The sequence below is a fragment of the Madurella fahalii genome (genome assembly GCF_045866475.1).
Source record: "Madurella fahalii IFM 68171 DNA, scaffold_1, whole genome shotgun sequence".
Classification (NCBI taxonomy): Eukaryota; Fungi; Ascomycota; class Sordariomycetes; order Sordariales; genus Madurella; species Madurella fahalii.
In genome coordinates this window covers 914,726-934,541 of record NW_027263971.1, presented here as the reverse complement: position 1 = coordinate 934,541, position 19,816 = coordinate 914,726, and the positions used below count along the sequence as shown (strand labels likewise).

At 56.4% G+C, this 19,816-nt stretch overlaps 7 protein-coding genes across 7 annotated transcripts; 1 reads left to right on the top strand and 6 right to left on the bottom strand.

Moving 5' to 3' along the window:
• Positions 1-128: 128 nt before the first annotated feature.
• On the bottom strand, positions 129-2,118 carry SWD3 (WD domain protein; the record flags this gene model as incomplete). The annotated part of the gene is made up of 4 exons (XM_071055705.1): positions 129-765; positions 839-1,627; positions 1,695-1,831; positions 1,894-2,118. 4 exons carry the CDS (start codon positions 2,116-2,118, stop codon positions 129-131), a joined length of 1,788 nt encoding a protein of 595 aa, XP_070911806.1.
• Positions 2,119-2,675: 557 nt separating this feature from the next.
• Positions 2,676-5,237, top strand: ISC1 (phospholipase C type enzyme; the record flags this gene model as incomplete). Its single annotated transcript, XM_071055704.1, has 3 exons — positions 2,676-3,504; positions 3,559-4,483; positions 5,114-5,237. The coding sequence occupies 3 exons, from the start codon at positions 2,676-2,678 to the stop codon at positions 5,235-5,237; spliced, it is 1,878 nt and encodes a 625-aa protein (XP_070911805.1).
• Positions 5,238-5,789: 552 nt separating this feature from the next.
• On the bottom strand, positions 5,790-6,245 carry MFIFM68171_00281 (uncharacterized protein; the record flags this gene model as incomplete). Its single annotated transcript, XM_071055703.1, has 2 exons — positions 5,790-6,140; positions 6,207-6,245. The coding sequence occupies 2 exons, from the start codon at positions 6,243-6,245 to the stop codon at positions 5,790-5,792; spliced, it is 390 nt and encodes a 129-aa protein (XP_070911804.1).
• Positions 6,246-6,311: 66 nt separating this feature from the next.
• MFIFM68171_00280 (non-specific serine/threonine protein kinase) lies at positions 6,312-8,065 on the bottom strand (the record flags this gene model as incomplete). The annotated part of the gene is made up of 3 exons (XM_071055702.1): positions 6,312-6,747; positions 6,813-7,809; positions 7,867-8,065. The coding sequence occupies 3 exons, from the start codon at positions 8,063-8,065 to the stop codon at positions 6,312-6,314; spliced, it is 1,632 nt and encodes a 543-aa protein (XP_070911803.1).
• Positions 8,066-8,974: 909 nt separating this feature from the next.
• On the bottom strand, positions 8,975-10,603 carry FPR3 (peptidylprolyl isomerase fpr3; the record flags this gene model as incomplete). Its single annotated transcript, XM_071055701.1, has 4 exons — positions 8,975-9,180; positions 9,246-9,930; positions 9,990-10,454; positions 10,514-10,603. The coding sequence occupies 4 exons, from the start codon at positions 10,601-10,603 to the stop codon at positions 8,975-8,977; spliced, it is 1,446 nt and encodes a 481-aa protein (XP_070911802.1).
• Positions 10,604-11,398: 795 nt separating this feature from the next.
• Positions 11,399-12,277, bottom strand: MFIFM68171_00278 (Class I glutamine amidotransferase-like protein; the record flags this gene model as incomplete). The annotated part of the gene is made up of 3 exons (XM_071055700.1): positions 11,399-11,610; positions 11,666-12,043; positions 12,097-12,277. The coding sequence occupies 3 exons, from the start codon at positions 12,275-12,277 to the stop codon at positions 11,399-11,401; spliced, it is 771 nt and encodes a 256-aa protein (XP_070911801.1).
• A 2,326-nt stretch (positions 12,278-14,603) lies between these two features.
• On the bottom strand, positions 14,604-16,857 carry MFIFM68171_00277 (Glycosyl transferase family group 2-domain-containing protein; the record flags this gene model as incomplete). Its single annotated transcript, XM_071055699.1, has 4 exons — positions 14,604-15,195; positions 15,252-15,810; positions 15,899-16,124; positions 16,291-16,857. 4 exons carry the CDS (start codon positions 16,855-16,857, stop codon positions 14,604-14,606), a joined length of 1,944 nt encoding a protein of 647 aa, XP_070911800.1.
• Positions 16,858-19,816: the final 2,959 nt, after the last annotated feature.

The window sequence follows — 19,816 nt, the reverse complement described above, 5'->3', positions numbered from 1 at the left end:
AAAACAATATTCCCAAGAACAGCAGCACGGACATCTCGTCAAGGGCGGCCGGTTGCTCTGCAAAGGCTGTCATGAAGACGCCCGAGTCTGCAGCTCGCAGCTAGGGAGATCATTGATCATACTCATACTCATAACTGCTCTTCCTTGACATGTTGCCCAGGTGATCCCGCATTAGCCTCAACTTGGCGCTGGAGCTCCTCATCCGCCGCTGCAGCATCCGGTATGGCCAAGTCCTCGCCATGACCATTGACGCCGTTTATGCCGGTCAGATCACCATTCTCCCTCCCGGGATGCGCGCCACTTGGCCGGTGTCGGAACACCTTGATGATGCCGTCCTGCCCGGCGCTCGCCAGGGTTGGGCCGTGCACATCAACCCAGAAGCACACGCCTGTGTGGGCGCCCGATATCCGCTGAATCACGGCTTTACTTCCCACGTCCCACATAACGATGTCACCATCTTCACTAGCCGAGACGATGAACGGCTGGCGCCGCATCCCGGCGCCGTCCTCATCTTCCTCGGCAGTCCCGTCGTCCGCATCCGTAAGCACCCCAAAACACCCACCCACGGAAAATCCTTTGTTTGTATGGCCCTGATACGTCTTCTTGACGGAGCCCGAGACGTAGTCCCAAAGTCGAATCGAGTTGTCGAGGCTGAAAGCTAGCACGAACCGGCCGTTGGGGCTGAAGCAGACGTTGGTGACGGCCGGGTTGTCCTCGTGCACCAGGGTGCGTAGACACTGCCCGGTCGAGGTGTCCCAGATGCGGCTGCACAAGGCAACTCGTTAGCGTCGCAGAATCATGATACGTTGCAACAGGGTGGTAAAACGGAGCCACTCACATCAGCCCATCCGTAGAACAGCTCACCACGAGCGTCCCATCCCTGCAAAAATCGATCCCGCTAACGGGATCGCTATGCGCCGGCAGGCTCCTCATCAGCCTCCCCGCCCGGACATCCCACAAGAAGACGGCCTCATCGTAGCTCCCACTAGCCAGGATATTCCCCTTTGGCGAAAAGGCCAAACAGTACACATAATTATGATGGCCCAGCAACGGGCCCCTCCCTGTCCTGCCCCCCCTGGCTCCGCCTCCCCCCCCGCTCCTCCCTCCTCTTCTCCTCCCTACCGCCACCACCCTCCCGTTCCCATTCCCATTCCCATTCCCATTCCCATTCCCATTCCCACCGACCCTTATCATATTGTGATTACTATTATCCCCCCCACCGACAACCCCCACCGCATGCGCCGGGCTCCCCGTCACCCGGTCCCATAGGCGTATCGCCTTGTCGTCGGACCCCGTGGCAAGCGTGTCGCTGTCGGGCGCCCAGGCGAGGCACGACACGCCCGCCATGTGGCCCACCAGCGTGTCGAGGTGGGCGCCCGTGCGCGCGTCCCAAATCTTGGCGGTGCCATCGGCCGAGGCCGAGGCGATCCAGCGCCCGTCGGGGGAGATGCGGACTTGGGAGACGGCGGCGGCGTGGCCTTGTAGGCCTAGTGAGGGCTGGTAGTTGGGGAGGATGGGAGGGCGCACGTCATGGCGATGATGGGGGTGGTGGTGATAGTGATGGTGATGGTGGTGATGGGTGGTTTGCGCTGTGGTGGTTAGGTGGCGGGAGGAGGAGGAGAGGCTTCTGTTTCTACTTCTGCTTCGGGAGGTAGAGTGGGAGCGGGAGCGGGAGCGGGAGCGGGAATGGGAACGGGAGTAGGATGCGCTTCGGGAGCGCGAGCGCGAGCGCGAGCGCGAACGGAGTCTTGATCGAGATCGAGATCGCGATCGTGATCGAGAATGGGAGCCGTGAGAGTCTGATGCGGATCGGGAGCGGTATCGTCTTCTGCTGTTGTTGCTGTTGTTGCTGTTGTTGCTGTTGTCGTCGTCATCGTCGCCACCGTCCATTACGGAACTTCCGCCTCGGCTTCTGCTGCGAGAGCGACTTCTTGGTCGGCCGCGCCGGATCGAGAGGCTTTGGTCTGGAAGGCGGCCCGAGGCTGGCGGGGAGCTGTGGCCCGCTCCGTCGGGCGATCCGTAGAGCGGCGTCGAGTCGAGGCTGCCATCGTGCATTCGGCGCCGTTTGGATGGCGGCTCTATGGCTGGCATCCTCGCCGCAGAGTCGAGCTCTGACATGTTAGGCTTGGGTGGCAGAGTGGGTTGTGGTTAAAAGTGCCTGCCGGAAAACTTTCCAGACGGCGAGGCTGGCACGTCACCGCGTCACAGGGGTTCCAGGCCAGTGCGACAGGGGCGCGAACGCTTGAATTGGGCGGATCCGGGCCTCTTCTCTGCGCCCTGTCCATTGGTCAATTCGACAGCCTCCCGACGGGCCTTCAGGTGCCGCACAGGCCACTGTCGTTCAGTTTAGCCTCGTTTGTCAAGCCTAATCGAGTAGAGAATCACCATGACAATCGCGGCCAGCTGCCGAACTCGATTGGATGGTTTCAGAGATGCACTGTATATGACCGTGATTTATTCCTGACATGCGGGTCGGGAATGCTGAATAAATCTGACACTTTGTAAGATGCACGGCAACTACCGCATCAGAAATATCCTGGAAGCAGATCATAATTCTATCTTCATGATCTGCGCCCGCTTGAGCCGGAACTGCTGGAAGCGCGTCCCTGCTCTCCCACGTTGTTTGACAAGTTAACACACATCCATCGCCTATACTGCAGCACAGTAGCAGGAAGATGGAGGAACTTCCGGACGAGATTAACATTGTCACATTTAACTGCTGGGGTCTCAAGTACGTCTCGAAGCTGCGCCGGGAGCGCCTGACCGAGATTGGGAGGCAGCTTGCGATAGCAAATCCGCAGCCGCACATCGTCGCGCTGCAGGAGTGCTGGACCCAGGAGGACTACATGAGCATCCGTCGCGAGACGCGCTTTATCCTCCCCTATGGCAAGTTCTACCACAGCGCCGCTCTTGGCGCCGGCCTCGCCATCCTGTCGAGGTGGCCCATCGAGGAGAGCACCATGTACCGCTACCCGCTGAACGGCCGCCCCACGGCCTTTTGGCGCGGCGACTGGTATGTTGGGAAAGGTGTAGCCTGTGCCAAAATCCGGTACGGATCTGCTGCGAAGCAAGTCATCGAGGTCTTCAACACGCACACGCACTCTCCTTACGAAGAAGGCCGGCCTGACGACTCGTACCTCTGCCACGGCATAGCCCAGTCATGGGAGATGGCCAAGCTGCTTCGGGGTGCCGCGGAACGAGGCCACCTGGTGATAGGGCTGGGTGACTTTAACATGATACCCATGTCGCTGGCGCACCAGCTCGTTACGGCCCTGGCCCCAGTGCGCGACGTCTGGCGGGTTCTTCATCCGGATAGCTCGGTAGGGCCGGCCCATCATCCGGCCGAAAAGGCCCGCCGCCGCCCGATTCCGACCGCCGAATTCAACATCCAGGAGAACGGCGCCTCCTCTGACGGGCCGTACAACACTTGGCGATGGACGAAGGCGCAGCAGAAGCTCCTGGGTCCTGGGAAGCCCCCCGTGACCGTTCCGCCAGACACAATCGGTATGGGCCACCATCTATAATCATTTCGTAGTGCCCTTGCTGACGTATCCAAAGACCGATTCGGAAAGCGTCTAGACTACATATTTGCCGGCTCGGGCGACATCCATGCGCTCGGCGGCGGGTGGGTAGTCAAGCGCGTCGCCGTAGGCATGATGATGCGGCATCCCGAGCTCGGCTGCTCCCTAAGCGACCACTTTTCCGTCGAAGCCACGCTCACCTTCCACCCTTTACCATCCTCTCAGCAGCAGGGCGCAGACGAGCCAAGCACAAACCGCATTCCCAACACCAATGCCAAATCCGCCACGGGAGAACTCTCATCCCCCTCCACCTCCGACAACACCAACCACTACCCCCACTCCCCGACCGAAAAGGAACAACAACAACCACAGCAGCTGTCCCCATTCACCGCCGAAGCCGAAGCCCTCCACAACGGGACCTACCTCCACCTCCAATCCCCCACCCCGTCCGCCTCCATCCGCGACAGCACCTCCTACGACAACCAGCTCCTCTCCTTCCTCGACCCCGGCCACCACCCCGCCACAGCAGAGCCATCGGGCCCTGCCTCCGCAACTCCGGACCTCCTCCCGCCGACCGCGTACGACGACGTCCTCGGCCTGATCCACAAGTACGCGGCCCGTGAGCGCGCGCAGCGCTGGTACCGCGCGCGGCATTTCTTTGCCTCCCTTGCCGTGGCGACGGTCTGCCTGGTCGGGGTGTGGTTCAGCCCGGCCAACTACGTGGCGTTCCTTCTCGTGCTGGTCAGTAGCCTGAGCTTGACGGCGGGGACGGTGGACGGGCTGATGGCGCTGCTGTTCTTCAAGAGCGAGCTGCAGGCGCTAAAGGAGTTTGAATGGGAGATTATGAATGCCAAGGCGATGGCGTTGGGGATAGTAGGAGCGGGAGGAGGAGGGAGAGGGAGGGGGAGGGGTATGGACGGGGCTGAGAGTGTGGGAGGGCACGGGGTTGACGAAGACGGGGAGTATGATGACGGGAGACGATGGTGAGGAAATCAGATCCGAATAGAGTGGGGATAATCGGGGGCCTTACTTGTAATAATAGGTCTGACCGCCTCCCCCCCTCATCCCAGCCATCGGGAGACTACTGTGTATATAGCGAGCGTGCGATACCAAAGTCCTTCACCCAGCAATTCATACTGAAATAACTCGAATGACAAATTCTAACATTGATACTGTCTAATCTCTACTCAACTTGGTACCTACCTACTCGCGCTAGCAATGTATGCTCATCCCCTTCATCAATTTATCTCAGCACCGATCTTGCTCTTCACGGGGGCTGCAATGCTCCCAGCTGTTCCAATATCATCACCGCAGGCTCCACTGTCCCCGATGCAAAGCCCTCAATGCACCAACATCCTGGTCCCAGCTTTGAAACCCATCTAAACCTTGTTGCTGGCATTGTTGCCGCTGAACCTGAGGTTGCGCAGCTCCATATGACACTTTATATCCCTCCACACAACCATCACCACCCATAGGACCAATCCCCATCCTGCAGCTTCCCACCCTTTCCTTTTCAGCTATTCTCGGTCTGGGGAAACTCATCCTCTTCCACTCATACCCCAGAAACGACGTCCTCTTCCTGACATCCATAGCCACCCCCCTCGTCCGCTCATCTCTCAGCATCCGGTCCCTCGGCCGTTTATGCTCACGCCGCCCGCACCGCCGAATAAACTGGCACAGCTGGGCGCGCTCGGCCCCCGAGATGCCCGGCAGTAGCTGCTCGAGGTACACGTCGAGGGCTTCGAGGCGGTCCACATCCTGCGGCGCGGCGATGGCTGCATATGTTATGTCCCTGAGTGTGGGCCGCAACGAACGGAGGAAGCTAATCTGCTTCCGGGAAAGGGATGGGGATGCTAAGTGTGGGAGTGGCGGGGAAAGGAAAATGTTGTGCTTGGTTAAGGTGGACAGTTCCAAGAGGTATGGCGGAGGTGACATCATGAGCTGGCTTCCGACACCTGGGTGGTTACCGTGTTGTGCTAGGCTCTGCAGATAGGGGGGCGGATAACGCTGGGGTGCTGGACTGCACTCCAACACCGGATTGGGATTGAATCGCCAGTCCGTCTCCGACTCCCGGCACGGCCGTAGCTGGGCAGCTGATTGTGGTCCATTTTCAGCCTCTAACTCATGTCCCATCTCATTACCGTTGATTTTTTCTTCTAGGCTACTCTCATCCCAGTCGCTGATCGAGGCTTCCTCGTCAAAGTAGCGCGTGTCCTCGACAGACTGGAGCTGGGGGATATATGGCGGCCTCAACTCGTGGAGTCGCTCCTAAGGAATGCTGCGGAACCACTTGTGGGCTTTGATATCCTCGGCGTCGTAGGGAAACACGAAGCGGCCGGCAAAGTCGAGTGTCCCGCAGTTTCTCGTCTTGCAGCTGGAGCCAGTCCCCGAGCTGGCCGACGGATGATACCATGTTGACGATGTGAGGTCCTTCATGCAGTACCGCTTGGAGCAGAGTCGGTACTCCTTGTCAGTGATCAAGGAAGCCATCAAGTCTCGACATCGACGAGATACCACGGGGCGCATTGGGAAGCTGAACGTCTGATGGTGGTGGATGATGTTCTTCTTGGTCTGCTGCCGACCCTCTTCCGCCATAAAGGGAGTATGTCCGTACAGGCACTCGTATAAGATAACGCCGACACTCCACTAGTCGCACCGCGCGTCGTATTTTTTGCCGTCAATCACTTCGGGTGCCATGTACTGGCTGGTGCCCACAACACTCATGGCAGAGGTGCGGTTGCCGCAACGCTTGCGCCAGTTAAGCAGCGGCTCGCCGTTGTGAAGATCCCTCTAGTCGTGCTTCTCGATACCAGTTGTGATGCCGCTGAATCGTTCTGTGGTAGCTGGTGCGCCGCGGCTCTCGGCCTTGTCCCGCTCGTCGCCCTCGATGTTAATGCCCAACCTATACAGCAGGCTGTACCGATGGCTGTCGTAGTACGCCATGTCGTGTGACCAGTGTCCGTCAAACGCCAGACCAAAGTCGCCGATCTTGAGGTGGCCAGATGCCGAAATGAGGAAGTTGTCAGGCTTGACGTCGCGGTGTATCCACTTGAGTGAGTGTGCTGCCTCGACGCACAGGATGATTTCGGCAATGTAGAAGCGCGCTACTGCCTCATGCAACGTATTCTCACGGACCAGGAGAGCCAGGAAGTCCCCGCCGGGCATGTACTCCATCACCAAGTACAGATAGGAAACGTCCTGGAAGCTGGCGATGAGCGGCACGATCCTACTACAGGTCAGCTCACACGAATTCTCAGAGAAAGGGGGGGCATAGATGTTTGACACTCGTACCACCTGGACCCCTCACTAGCCACCAAAAGATCTCTCTCGGCCCTCAAATGACCTTCCTGGCTCGTCCTGAGCGTATTGCTCTTCTTGATCACTTTCATTGCATAAACTTGTCCCCTCACTCTGTCCCTCACCAACTTCACCACACCAAAACTCCCTTTTCCGAGTACCTTGACCGTCTCGTACTCGTCTGTTAGACAGACCTGGCATGCAGCATACGGCGCACGCAGAACTCTCAGACTCCTCGCCTTCATCGTGCGAATTTCCCGCAGATACTCGCTTTCACGGCGATATAATTTTGAGTACTCTGACTGAATCTCGGCGGGGCCCAAGGGTATGCCCATTGCTCGGCTGCGGTTAAACAGATCAATGTCGAGGAGCTGCTGCCGTATCTCCCGAGGGGAAGGCCCTGAGGTGAGCAGCTGCTCGAAATGCGTCTCGAGGTAGATCTTGGCCGCCGCTGCGCGCTCGACCGTGACAATGCTGGGGATGGATGGGTGGAGTGGTGCCTCTTGAATCGTTGTCAGCTTTCTGCATCTAGAGCCGCGAGCAGTGTTGTTTACGCCCCCCTTCGGGACCAGGTAGCAACCTGCCGGGGCGTGCTGCTGGCCGCCGCGCAGACGATGTCCCGACTCACTCAGGCACGTATCGAAGTCCGCGTCCCTGACGGTCAGGTCCGGAGCGGGCTTGCCTGTCGAGTTCCTGATTGACTTGGATGAACTGCTGTTGCTCGTGTTCTCTATTTTGGGGATAGTGTTTGAGCTCGCCGAACTTAAGGGACTGGCCACAAGCGGTGAGAAAGGCGGCGCGTCGACGGCCTGGAAGGTCTGCTTCAGCGACGACCGACTTTTAGGTTGCATTCTGTGAACAACTGTCGGCTCCCCGTGAACGCCGAACATGACATTCGACATCTTGCTTATGCCGGCGGCAAAGACCGACATTGCTCTATGGCCCTCGGGCGGCGTGCTAGACTGATAGCCGCCGCCGCACCTCTTGGACCCTAAAAGACTAGGTTAGTATCCACCACCATGGCGTGGCCGCCTCGAGACATATATACCGTTGTTGGTCAATGACTTGAAGACTGAGGCGATCCTGAATCCTCGGCGGCGGCGTTTAGAGGGCAGGACTGGGCTATGTTCAATTGGAGCAAAGGACAAGTCACTCGAGTTGCCGTCCGAGTTGCCACCCTGCTTGCGCTCACATCTCGAGGAGATGGCGCCGCTCTCACTGAGATCCTGGATAACACGCCGCTTCATGTCTGCTCGATTTGCCCATGGAAATGCTCGGGGGGATAAGACTGCGGGTGAAGATATGGCCGGTTGAGCAACCAGAGTGAGCGTGAGCCTGGGCAAAGCAAATGAGCGGGGTGGTGCGGGCACCAGAGCAACCCTGGAGATGAAGAAGAGGCCGGGAGATTAAAGCGCTGAGTTGGGCGTCGATGACAGCCGTCTTTCCCTCCGTTACTGGGCTCCTTCCCGCATTTGCGGACTCATGATAGAGGCCAAGGAAACCACAACCCGAAGGCGGGTTTCGTGGTCATGACGGGACCTACCTTAGTCGTTGTGCTCGGCCATGCCTGTTTCCGAGGAGAAATACTTGGGCAATGAGGCCGGGTACCTTGGCTCCCCTCACGAGCCACAGATGACAAGTGTCTGCAGAATTAGCTGGATCTAGCACACAGCAACGGCCGAATGGTGTTTTGATTGTTTGAGTTATCATTGAGTACCGAAATAGGTATGAACAAAAAAGAAGAAAAAGAAAGAACGGGAGGAAAGCAAAAAGCAAAGAAACCTGAGAAACCCGTCGCAAGACGTTTTGTTCGCCAACCCATATGCAATCCAGACCTCGTCATCCCGTCTCACAGTGTCCGCTCCCCCAAGACAGAAGGGTTCTTCGCAGACCCCGCGCAGGTCAGAAGTCTCCACGGTGCTGCACAAGCAGCTCGCTGTGGGAGCATCAAGTCTGAGCAAAGTATGCACCGCTGTGAGGCCGGAGGAGCAGCATCGAGAGCGGGACACAAAAAACATAAAAGTTAAAAAATAAAAAATTAAGAAACAAACAAACCCGTCGTAAAGTACATAGAGCCTAGCAAGACCGACGCCGCGCTCAGCAGGGAGGTGGCAGGTCTGACCTAGCCCATAACCAGCATGACAACGAACACCCGCTTACTTGATCTCAATCAACTTAACATCAAAGATTAGTGTGCTGTTTGCCGGGATACCGGGCATAGAGCGGCTGCCATAGGCAAGGCTTGCGGGGATGGTCAGCCGACGCTCGCCGCCGACCGACATGCCCATGATACCAATGTCCCATCCCTTAATAACCTCGCCCTTGCCGATCTTGAAGGTGAAAGGGGTGCCCTTCTTGTTGGCTGTGTTGTCTCAGAGTCAGCTTCAAATCCTGTCTTGGGGCCAGGGAGCGGCTGGCGCCACTTACAGTCAAACACCTTGCCGTTTTGGAGCTTGCCAATGTACCGCATGCCAACCTTGTCGCCCGATTTGACAGTGCGTCCGCTGCCAATCTTGCGATCGTCAATCGTAACGCCTTGGACGACCTTCACCCCGAGTGTTGCCTTCTTGTCCGACTTGTCAGCCTTGTCCTTAGCGGGGCCAGTAGGGCCTTGCTCAAGGTCCTTGGCAAACTGGACCTTCTTATCGCCCTTGGTGGACGCCGGCGACTCCTTGGCCTTAGTCTCGGCTGTGACAGGTTCTCCCTGATTATTCTTGAGCTTCTTGAGCTGCTTCTTGCTAAGCTTCTTCTCGTCCTTGGAGATCATTTCGTCTAGACCCTCAGCCTCGTCCTCGGCCGGGCGCTTGTTCTTGCCCTTCTTGGAGTCTACCAGCTTAGGGGCCTCCTCCTCATCCGTGTCGATCTCCTTGATCCGCGTCAAACCGTCAATCTCATCGAGCTCATCGCTCATCTCGTCAGAGTCCTCGTCGGCCATGTCATCAATGCCGGGAGGGAGGTCGTACTCGTCGTCCGAGTCATCCGAGTCATCGTCCTCGTCCTCGCCCTCCGGGATGACGTAGTTGCCAGTGAGGTAGACCTTGTGCGTCCCCTTGACGCTGAAGAAGACCTTCTCGCCCTCCCCAATAGTGATGTCGAGGGGTTGCTGGTAGTTCTGCGGCAAGGGTTAGTGATTTCGCTCCAGGCAGGGCAAGCTCGTGGTGGTCTACGTACGCGCTCAGTGTCGAGGGTGCACACAACGAAAGTCTCCATGCCGTAGGCCGGACCATCGTCATCCTCCTCGTCACTCTCCTCCTCATCTTCGTCGCTAGCCTTGCCCTTGCCCTTGCCCTTATTGCTTTTGGCGCCATTGGGCTTCGCGTCGGCATCCTCCATCTCATCGTCCGACTCCTCCTTTGTAGCTTCAAGCAGCTTCTTGATAGCAGCCTCACGGCGAGCCTTCTTGGATTTTGAGGGGTCGCTTGGGCCCCCATTAGCCTCTTCGTCTTCTTCCTCAGATTCATCCTCATCATCATCACCGCCGCCGAGGAGCGACTCGAGGTAGTCCTCATCCTCCTCATCGTCGTCAGCGGTCGCCTTGATGATCTTCAGAGTCGAGCGAGGGACCGAGGGGACATTGCCCTGCCCATCGATCTCGGGCTCGGCGGTCGGGTCAATAGCGGCCATGGTGATGCGGATCTAAACCAGCTCGTTAGTAGACGCATTGCGCAAGGTGGCACCAAGTGATCTATACGTACCGTTGCTGGGAACTCAATCTCAGCAGGGACAATGACCTCCCCCGAAGGCACCTCCAGGCCGTAGACGGCTACGGGCAGAAGCGGCGACATCGTGAATGAAAGTGAAACGGCCGAAATATAAATGAAGAATTACTCTACGAGAAGAGGGAATGCTGCAGTGGATGGTCTGCAGGGAGAGCGGGGAGACGGCTACGTAGGCGTCCTCAGTCACTCCCAGAAGTCTCAGCGGAAGGATGTAAAAAATGGAAAAGAGGAAGACGAAGAATCGCGACTCGATCAAAAGTCGGTTCGGCAGAAAAAGTTCAGCCAAGACGATTGCTTCGAGCCAGAAAAAATTCGGAGCCACCCCACACTTTCCTAGCGATAACAACAGCTTATCGCGGTCGGGGGCTACCCGGCCAACCAGGTTAGGACCCTGCAGCTGCTACCGCCCTGGACAAGAGTCTTGGCGCAGCCCCAGGCCCTCCAAGAGGAGTCCAAAGTCCATTGTAAACTATGGCCGAGTTCGCCAAGGTCTCGTAGGCCTTCGGCAAGCTCGCAAACAAAGGCCTTACGAATGGTGTGGCAGGCAACGCTAGTCTCGGACTCATCGCCTTATAAAATTTCAAATCTTCCAAATATCATCTTTGCCAAACCCGAGTTGACAAGACATAAAACTCAGAACTGTATGCCTATGCCCTCAGAACTCCGGTCGGCACCCGAGTTCACGAGCCCTGTCATTGTACTACGTGTACGACAAGTAGCTTCCTCTCCGATGTTGACATTCAACACCGGGCCGGTGCTGCCAATTACGAACAGGGCTGGCTCCGGATGATGATTCGAGCCATGGACCCACGATTGCTATCCTACAAATACCCTTCATCCTCGCCTCATCACTGACACCCGTCACGCGACCTTCTTTTTACCGATCCCCATAAACAATGCCTTCACGATCTGCCATATGACGCCCAGCGTCATGGCACCCTTGCCCGTCTCGTACCTCTGCGGCCTGTCCCCCGTCTCGGTCATCAGCAGCCCTAATTCGGCGACCGGCCCGGGGATTCGGCCGCTCTGCCGAGCATACGCCGCAACCAAATCATTTCCGGTTGTAACGCCCCCTTTCAACTCCGATTAGTATCTTATACGTAGGATGAGACGAGAAGATATACTCACCGCTACTCCAAAAATTGTCGTCTCTCACCCATCTCAGATTGTCTCCCAACCACTCGACGCCCGCATACATCTTCTTCAGCTTGTCCTGCAAGCCCCTCGGCCCGCACGCCTTTCTCCCTTCCCTCAGCAAACCTGCGGCGCCACACAGATAGATGCCCGTACAGACACAGAGGATATCCGTCTCGGGCCGGGCCGCATGCGCGGCGAGCCAATCCGTCACCGTCTTGTCATCCCATTTTGTTGACGGATCTGGCCCGGGGACCAGGACGATATCGAGCTGGCCCGGCTGCACGGCTGGATCTGAGAGGTGATGGGTGCAAGCGACCCGCATGGACGCGGTAAAGGGGATGAGCTGGCCAGGCTGGACGGTGGAGATGTCTATTGTAGGTCTTAGCATAGGTTGGAGATCAATCGACAACGGAAATCCCTACATGAGATCTGGATGCTCGGCGCCAGGGCATATATGGGCGGGGGAACGAGATCCCGCACTAGGGAGAGGTACTCGTAACTCATGCTGCCCAAGATGTCTACGCAGGCTGTGTCGAGAAGCTGAGCGTCAGACGGGATGAATACGCCGAGGCGTATCGTCTTGCGGGACTCGGTGATGCTCATTTTGGAGCTGTTCCGGGACAAAGTAAAGTGGGAAACATGCAAGAATATGATGCGAAATCGGATGTTCATGATAGATTCATCTATCTTCTGCAAAGCTTTTGTATGTATTTGATTGTTCCCCTTCTAGCCGAGACCGCCGATGGTGCCCGGACCCTCGGACCGGGGCACACCAAAGCCGGCAGCGCAAATCCGGCGCCGGCGGCTTGTTCATAAACCCGGATGGAGTCGGTTTCGACGTTGATTGGCTGCTCTTTAGTCAACCTCCGAAGCTCCTCGGCACGGCACTTTGGGACAAATTGATGATGGCCGAATGAGTTGATTGGTTCATCTGCTGTCCCATTGCTCTTGTCGGCTTTGGCCTCATATACAGTAGTCAGTCTCTAGCTGTTCGGTGGAACAGAAAGCGGTCCAGCAAGCCGACCGTTTCGTTTATCCCGAGGAAACCAATGCAAGGATCTGACATGAGAACGCGACATGGATTACGAGTGAAACTGGTTTTAGGGAGTACAGATTACGCATACATAGACCTCCTGCATGCGCCCTATCCCATGCCGTTGGCGTTCCTGCATGGCGATAGTGAAGGCACTGGTAACTACGTAAAGCGCTCCATCAGAGGTATCGGGATCTGTGAGGCAGGACTTCCATGGTACCGACAACCCACATCACTTCATCTCTCCACATGCATCCCCTCTACTCTCTGGCGGTATCCCAATTATATCCCACCACGTAAGATAACCCCCCCCGCCCAACCTCGAGGCCACGCGGCATGTACGTCGGGTGCTACACACCTAGTGAGCACGAACCCCTCCAGGACACGCAAACCAAGCTGTACAAGTGCTACACCAAGAGAGGCGCAGAAAAGCGGGAGCGTCTTGAAACCGCGTAAGCCCCAACAGCTGGAAACCACCAACAAGAAAAGAGGACGCCCCAATTTAGTATGTTCCCAATCCAGAACGAGCTTACGCTATCGTCTCAATCCATCCAAGAGGCAGGCCGCAGGAGGATCCCGACCTTACTCAAAAGCCTGCACACAGAATCCGCCGCCAAGTCGGTTTTAGCCCACAAGTCAAGGCAGGGGAAACGACCCAAGACCGCTCCGCCACCCACAATTGTATCTGCATCTCCGGCTGCAACAACGGCTACCGGACCCCTCCCCGTGAAGGCTCCCGCGCGGCATCGGGCAGCCGAGAAATGCGGGACAGAGCGCAAGAGGAAAAAAGGAAAAAAATAAAATTAAAAGAGATATGGGATGAATATGCAGGCCATTCGTTCTGTCCCTAAGTGCATGCATCTCAGCGAAGGAACCTGAGACAAAAGAGCGATACAAATTCATAGTTCTCTAGCATTGGTTTAGCAGCCAGAGCCGCTAGCTAGCTCTTTGAACTCTCCGCCATCTCTCCTTCTCTCCCGCAAGTGATATCATCACCCCCTGGGTATTTACATGTTAAGATTAGATATTAGGGGCTAGAAGGTATTACTGTTCCCATCACCACCCCCCCTTCCCCCCTTTGTCTTGGGGGTCCCCCTTCGCTTAATTAGACCTGTCCCAAGAACGAAAAAAGGTCTTGTCCCCCCAGTACCATCGTCGTTCGTTCGTCGTCCTTCTTGTCCCCGCCGAGCCTAGCCCTTTCCCAGGCGGGGAAGCAAGTTTCTTGGTTGTACCTTGAATTCTCAGTTCAACCCCCCCCCTCCCCCGCGACTCGGGTGCCTCTCTTTCATTATGTTCTTTGCTGAGCTGAGTCGTGACCATTGTCCAGTCAATCCCCATCTCTTGTCACTCATCTCTTCTCGTCTTTCCTCCGTCTGTAAATGTAAGCGAATGGTGCCGGCAAAGGCGGGATATCAGTTCCGTGTTAGATGCCCATCCCCTGCAGGTATAATGTCTCGTCTCCTCTGCTCCAAGAACTCCGGTGAAGCCCAAAGCAAAGCAACAGTAAAAGGAAAAAAGGAAACAATACACAAAAAAAAAAGTGGAGTCCCCATATCTAGATGCCAAATGCCGATGCCATGCCATGCATATCAACATCATGTCCTCTTGATTTACACACATGCGCCTCACAAACCCGTGTTTATAAAGAACAAAGGCCGAAACGACGGGATCACGCGCCTGTCGCCCGAGGTCTGTAAAAATAAGGATTTCCCAAGAAGCGAAGAACGGGTTGGCACTTGGAAGTGTGCTGGGGTGTGGGCAGCTCTATGCCACGAGTCGTCGTGAAAAAGGACGGCACCGAGTCCGGGAGAATCAATCGAACACTCATAAGAATAAGGCTGCCGAGAATTGAAGCCACGAAAAAAAAATATAAAAACGGAACGCAACTGCGTAGCGTTATACCATGGCGTCGCCCGTCATGGACTTTCCCCGCCGTCTCGTGACCTTCTTGCTGACTGTGTAGACCAGATCCATGGTCCAGAAGTGGCATATTTGCGCCTGCGCGCAGGGGATCGAACCAAAAATCGGCGCGACGAGAGGCACCATGACATAGTCGATAAAGTTTGTCTTGACTTCTCTCCGCGAGAAGTGCATGCCCTTGAGAAGGCCTGCGTCGCCCATCTCCTTCTCGCGCGATTCGACGCATATCCTGTGGAAACCCTCGTAGAGGAAGAGGTACAGGGCCACTTCCATGAAACCAGCAGTCCGGAGGACATTGCAAACGCTGTAGATCCAGGCCACTCCATGGACATCGGCAGTGCCTTCGGTGACCCAGATGTAGAGGGTCGAGGCGACAATGAGGATAGTCGTTTGGACGGGCAGGAAGTGGGCTTCGAAGAGGCGATGGAACAGGATGAGAATGCGCTCGTAGTTGGGGTCTTTGAGCGTGTCGGTCACCACGTCCGAGAAGATGCCACTTTCGGGAGCGGCCTCGGGATCCGCACCGTCAATTTGCGACTGAGGGACATAGCTATCGGACGCATCGTTACTGGCTTTAGTTAGCTCCGATCCGAGGGTAATAACCACGCGCAGCGCGTAACTTACAGCGATGTATGGAGCGGCCGAAATGCCCTGGAAGTATGTTTCCTCTCTCTCCATACCTCGACGACCTTGCGCAGCGCATAACCAGTGTCCAGAGCACCCCACATGTGTCGAAGGGCCTGCTTATACCGCGCGCGGATATCGGTAATGATACCAGAAATTCCCTTGTCGCGCCCGCCACCCGTGACGTTGCTTTGGCTGACCGGGCTCAAGACTGTCCGCACAGTAAGGTTGCCATTGAGAGCAAAGAAGCACTTGAGGTACATGTGCAAGTCCTCGCCAATCGCCTCGGAGTCGCAATCCCAGCCACCCACGCGGTCAACCAGCTCGAGGGGCACAGAGTAGACAGACGTAGGGGGGGCAATGCTGGAGCCCTTGTAAAGACCGGACATTCCAGCGGCGGACCAGAGAACGTCGGCAACACGGACGATAGCGGGGACATTGTGGGCATTGCGATCGAAAATGATGGGAGCCGAGTACAACGTCGTAGTGGCTGTGTCGGGATAGGCCATATGCATAGTGGTCACCAAAGCGAAATAATTGGACGAGAGGTGGCTGTCAGCTGCATTGGGCGGAATTTGGGTTAGCGAATCCTGACGTGCATAAGTCGACCTGGGACAGGCCCAGGCCGCCCCAGTGGAGCGGCTTACCATCGATACCCGTGACAATCACGTCCTTTCGCTGCCCAAGCGTGTACTTCTCGCTGAGCTTCCTCGCCGCCCACGCCATGTTGCTACCTTTGCCGGCAAGCTCGCCCGGGATGTCAGACGGGTGCACCGTGAAGTCAATCGAGCGGAACTTCTTGGAGAACTCGTTCGTGAGCCTCATAGCCTTGGCCTCCACGTTGTGCTCTCGCTGCTCCATTGCAAGGTAAACCTGATTCACGTGTCAGCCTGGGCGCGCTATGGACCATCACAAACCCGGAATACCCAGCCCCCCTGAAGATCATGCTCCACTCTGTGGCGGTGCGCGACCAGCCAGTGTCATAACAATCGGAGAACTCGCCAGGTGGCATTGGCGGGGTGGAAAAAGAGCAACTCACATCGTAAGTGTTGCGGGCCTGCGGGTGCGAAGCCAGAACCTCGAGCGTCTCTCTCAATGTGTCGTTTTCCTCCTTGTAATTCGGGATGACAATCGCATGAATGACGCGGTCGGGTGCGATGTCGCCATCGGCGTAACACTCGGGGTCCAGGTCGCCGGCTTCACTACTCGAGGTAGAGCTCAGGTCCCTCGACGAGGTCAGCGTCTCGGAGCTTGACAGCGAGGTCGAAGAGCCACGGCGGCGGTGGCCAAACTTGATATCCTTCAGAGCCTTGCTGCGCGCAGACTTTCGTAGGCTCCTCGTGATGGTGAAGACGGCCCAGCAGGAGCGGAGCGGGAAGACGAAGACGAGGAAGTGGATCAGTAGACAATAGTACGAGAAGATCTTGACCCAGAGTCCGCTACTCTGCGGGTGGTAGGACAGCGCACTAAGTCTGTCGCCTGGCGGATACTTCAAGGCGTACCGTTGCGCTTCCAGTTCGCTCGAGATGACCCAGTATGAGAGCGCAATCGTAGCGAGCATAGCCAGCCCTCCGGCGCGCCGGCTGCACCACGCAAAGATTGACATCGCGACGACTGCAAAGAAGTGGAACCCTCAGAATTATGCCGCGAACTAACAAGGCAGCGAATGCCTGTTTGTTGTCTTCCCTGGAGGAACAACGTCGCCGGTGATTGACCAAGTTGCGTCCTGAGGGAACGACGTGTTGACCACGATCGAGGAGTCGAGGACGGTGGAGAGAGCCCGTGTGGACAGCTGAAAGGGACGCGAGTCGAATTGCACTCGACGTTGCACTTCCACAGGTCCACAGGCGCAGGCTTGTCGAGTAGGAGGTCAGGAAAGAGGAATAGAGGGAGGAGAGCGAAAAAAGGGAAGAAGGAAAAGAGGAAGAAAATTAGGGTGGAAGGATAATCGTAAGGCGGGCGCAGGCGTTGGTTGCAACGGGGGTCACCAGGGGGGACGTGCTGAAAGCTGAGGGCAGTTCCGCAGCTGTCGATGAAACCCGCCGAGGGACAGACCAACCAGCATGGAAAAAAAAAAAAAAAAAAAAAGGGGGGGGGGGGGGGGGGGGACTGTAACCCGCGCGCGCGTCCTGCCAGTGCTAGTACCCACGAGTGAAAGGCTGCTATGGAGGTCCCTTGGGCTGGATGTGCAGGGCCAGGGCCAGGACCAGGGGTACAGGCCATAAGCGTGAGATTAGGGTCTTTGCAGGGAGTCAATTCATTCAGCGCTTGTCGCTTTTGGGCAACAAATTTCCCACAAGAACCATGGCTTCAGTGTCACAGCGAAAGCATGGGTTCTGCGAGGCGTTTCTTGGGAGCGGGAAATCGGAACAAAAAAAAAAAAAAAAAAAAAGAAAGAGAGAGAGAGAGAGAGAGAGAGAGAGAAAGGAAAAAGCTCCGCAGGTCTGTACAGCTGCGACTGGGCCTCAATTGCATTCGCAATGGCTTGCGAACCTGAGCCGCAGCTACCAGCCGGCGCTCCGCCCAACCAGCCTCAGAGGGCCACGCAGTGCCTGTGGCCGCCTCTTTCACATGGAAATCGCGGGGAAGCGCCTGGGGATGCAGGAGCGTTGCCCACAATCTGAAACCCTCCTCATGTCGTCCATTTCCAAACAGTGATTGCTCTAGTGCAGCTCTCGCCAGCGTTCCTTTTTCGGCCACAATGTCCTACGACTCTATCACCAGTAATCAAGATCATGCATGGTCACCTAGAAATAGCCCGGTCGGGAGGCTGCTGCCAAGCAGCGGCAGTTCCAGTCAGGGTTGCTTGTTCGCTTGCAAGTCTGATGCCTAACCTAGCACTCCACGGAAAGGAGAGTCTCACAGCTTACACACCAACCAAACAGCGCCATCGAGGCACGCGTGGAGTGGAACTCCACCAAACCTCCCGTCGATTCCTTGATCTCCGAACGCTACCAAATTCGGGCTGGCTCGTCACTTGGGAAAAAGGCCCAAGTGCCCATTAACGCAAAGCCCGAGCCCTGCCGTGTTTCCCTTCGACGCCGCACGGGTTGTGAGATCCAATCTGCTCGAACCGGTTGTGCGGCAAGGGCCATTTGGGGGAAACTTCAGTGCCACATTTCCGTCAGCACTCACAGCCAATCATGTTGGGCGTGAGCGCGTCCAAAATGTGGGACCTGGTGTCCGAAGCTTGCACGCAGCATGACCCGCATCACCCAAAGTCACAGACCCGCGTAAAGTCGTTTTCGAATGCCGCTGGAAAAAGACAAGTCAGGGATGTGCCGTGTAAGACCGACATCAGCCAAAACGAAAAGAAACAGAGAATGTATCTAGTTCTTTTCTTAGCCCTGCCAGACTCCGTCCCACGTCAACCAGTATAGGTGCCAGCTGCTCGGAGTTTTCGCATTGGAGCTCTGACCACCTTCCTCCTCCCCTGCGCTGGTGGGTCGATGCCACTTTGGGGAAATTATGATGGGTGCTTCCCCTCTCTACCAAGTTGAACAACGGCCCTCGGTGCGCGATTGGATGGGCAGAGCAAAGCACGCCAAAAGTTCACCCACAGGTGGCTGGATCGTAACTAACCCCATACTCTGACGGATCCGCGGAACGGACGAGCATCGGCAAGTGTGGCTTAGGACTTCGAAAGGCTCGCACAGCCCTGGGCCGACATGCCAGCAAAATCGATCAACGGTCGATAGGCGTCTTGGCTAGGCTTACACATTGCCACGTCCTGAACGCTTCTCGACGGGAACCATAGACCTCCTTTCCCCTCTGTACCTGATCTATCTTACCTAAGGCGCCTCGCACCCCTGCTCACCTTACTGTAGTGTATGTATGTACATTGCAACCTGTATTGCCTTAATGCAGGTTTGCCTGAGAGGCCTCTTGCGGCGCGCACATCATGGAGGCTCGGCACAGCTGCACCATCCGACCATCTCATCAAACGCTCACCAATTTTAAACCGGGGTGCAGTGTGATAGATTTTTCATTGGCCGGCGGGTGTTACCGTTTTTTCCCAAGCTTAACTGCAACAGGTAAAAACCCCACCAAGCTTTCTTAAGCTGAGTTGGGAAATCATTTCGCTTGGACAGAGCATCTGGGGTTCCCAGGCTGCTCACTCGGTTAGGCAGCCGGACAATCCTCAAATACGCTACGCCGAAAGGAACAAGAGGAAAGAAGGTAAAAAGAAAAAAAAAAAAAAAAAAAAATGAACCAATTTGGCGGCTCTTGCACGTTCGTCGTTGCCGTAATGCTGCAGTCGAACACAACATGAAGTGCCGCTGAGTGTGAAAGGAGATGGCGAATAGATATTTGTCAAACTGCAATGTCGGCGTCAGCTTCTTCTCTTTCCGTATTCTTTCCGAAGTTGACTAGTCTCGGGAAGCGATCATTGGCAATAGCGCCTTTCCCCGATACTGCACAGGCGGCTTTGAAGCAACTAGCCTTGGAGCAGGGACGAGCCACATCACCCGTGTGACGGGGTTTCCTGCGCTGAGAGAAGTCGAAGGAAAGGGTAGTGTTTCGAAACATGTATTGCTGACGGCGGGCAGTGCCGCACAATCAAA